At 40.5% G+C, this 1,736-nt stretch overlaps 1 protein-coding gene across 1 annotated transcript; it reads right to left on the reverse strand.

Annotated features, from left to right (window-relative positions):
- Nucleotides 1-428: 428 nt before the first annotated feature.
- On the reverse strand, nucleotides 429-972 carry LOC125873760 (uncharacterized). The gene is made up of 2 exons (XM_049554621.1): nucleotides 806-972; nucleotides 429-744 (listed from the first exon to the last, which is right to left on the reverse strand). Exons 1-2 carry the CDS (start codon nucleotides 970-972, stop codon nucleotides 429-431), a joined length of 483 nt encoding a protein of 160 aa, XP_049410578.1.
- Between the last annotated feature and the right edge of the window lie 764 nt (nucleotides 973-1,736).

Genomic DNA, 1,736 nt, shown 5'->3' on the forward strand with positions numbered 1-1,736 from the left:
CGGAGTGTCTCAATTATTCATGTCTAAGTGAAACTTCCTTTGTTTGTGATGAAACTTTACTCCATTAAGTGCGACAACTATTTCATCATACTCAACAATACCATCTCCATCAAAGTTCATTATAACAGCTGCTAGTGCCTCAACACCTAACCTTTCTTCAATAGGTACCTCTCGTTCTTGCTCCTCAATCTGATTTACTACTAATACTGACTTAAAATCACTTCTATGCTTCATAGAGCAATAGATGTTAAAAGTTACCTCTTCATTGTTCAATCAAAACTTCATCTGCACTTTTTCCATATCAACCAAAGCACGCCCAGTCGCAGGGATTGGTCTCTATATGATGATGGGAACCTCGAAATCGACCTCACAATCAATTATCACAAAGTCTACCCTAAAGAGAATGTCTCAACTTTCACAGGGACATCTTAGAGAACTCCAATAGGTCTCTTCACAATTCTATCCACAATCAGCAATCGCATTGTAGTCGGCTTGGGAGTCCTTAGCCCCAACTTCTTATAAATTGACAACGGCATCAAGTTAATGCTAGCACCCAAGTCACACAGTGCCTTCGCAAAGTGCAGTATACCGATAGTAAATTGGATGGTGAAAGCTCCAGGATCCTCTTTCTTTAGCACCAGTGACCTAGTATCAATGGCACTACAATGCTGCAACTTGTCTTCAATTTTAAAACTAACTACCCTCTTTTCAGTCACCAGATTCTTCATGAACTTCGCATACCCTCTATTAAAATGCCTCTATCAACGGAACATTTATGAACAAGTGCTTCAACATAGCTATGCACCTGCGGTATTTACCCTCTTCAGTCTTTTTCACCAACCTTTGTGAGAAGGGAGGTGGACGTCTTGTCATGGGGATCACTTTTTGCGTCACCTTGGATTCCTTTTTAGTATCATCTTTCGGCTCCTCAACTAACTCAACTTCATTCTCAACTTTTTCTGCATTTTCCATTTCAGTCTGCATTGGGAGGGTCTATAGTTTGCTTTCCTTCTCGAGTGGTGACTGTCATGCAATGACCTTTTTTTTTTCCAAATTCTGGACAGTGTTGCTAGGAAGTGTTCCTGGCTGACTTGGATTTATTATTGTGGAGAACTGACCCAAATGCTGCTTAAGTTGCTTAATCGACACTACATGGGCGTCAACCTTTTGAACGATACTAGATAAATCACTATGCATCTCCTTCACATTGTCAACAATCGCATCAAATATTTTCATCATCTTCTATATCATATCTTCAATGCGAGTCATACTCGATTCGGCATCTCTATTACCAGGTGGAACATAGGGTCCACTCTTCTCATTCCTATTTTCATAACTATTCCGGTTGTAGTTGTTGTCATGATTGAAGTCCCCATCAGGGAAATAGTTCCCATCACGGTTGTAGTTGTCATTGTTTTGACCTTGGTTTCCTTGACCTTGGCGCCAATTTTTTGAATTGGATACTTAGGCATTAGTCCGGAAACCCCCACCCCCCTCCACCTCCTGTCTAATCCTTCACCAAATTCACACCCTCCTCATAATAATACTCATCGATAGGTGGAGATCTAGGTTGATAATTCACAGCATTCACTTTTTCTGCCCTACGGCTCATATGTTTCAATACCAAGACAACTTCTGTTCTTAATTAGGCCATCTCTTCACGAATATCATCATTGTATTGACTTGGTGCGGTTTGGACTGTGAATATAATCCTGACAGTATTTGCTTTTCTAGTG

This window comes from Solanum stenotomum, chromosome 8 (genome assembly GCF_019186545.1).
Source record: "Solanum stenotomum isolate F172 chromosome 8, ASM1918654v1, whole genome shotgun sequence".
Classification (NCBI taxonomy): Eukaryota; Viridiplantae; Streptophyta; class Magnoliopsida; order Solanales; family Solanaceae; genus Solanum; species Solanum stenotomum.

Bases quoted from the DNA above. Each gene is read 5' to 3' on its own strand.
- LOC125873760 (XM_049554621.1), bottom strand. From the start codon at position 972: ATGGAAAATGCAGAAAAAGTTGAGAATGAAGTTGAGTTAGTTGAGGAG. The intron at 745-805 runs GTGCATAGCTAT...GCATTTTAATAG, and splicing joins GAAGAGGGTAAATACCGCAG to AGGGTATGCGAAGTTCATGA.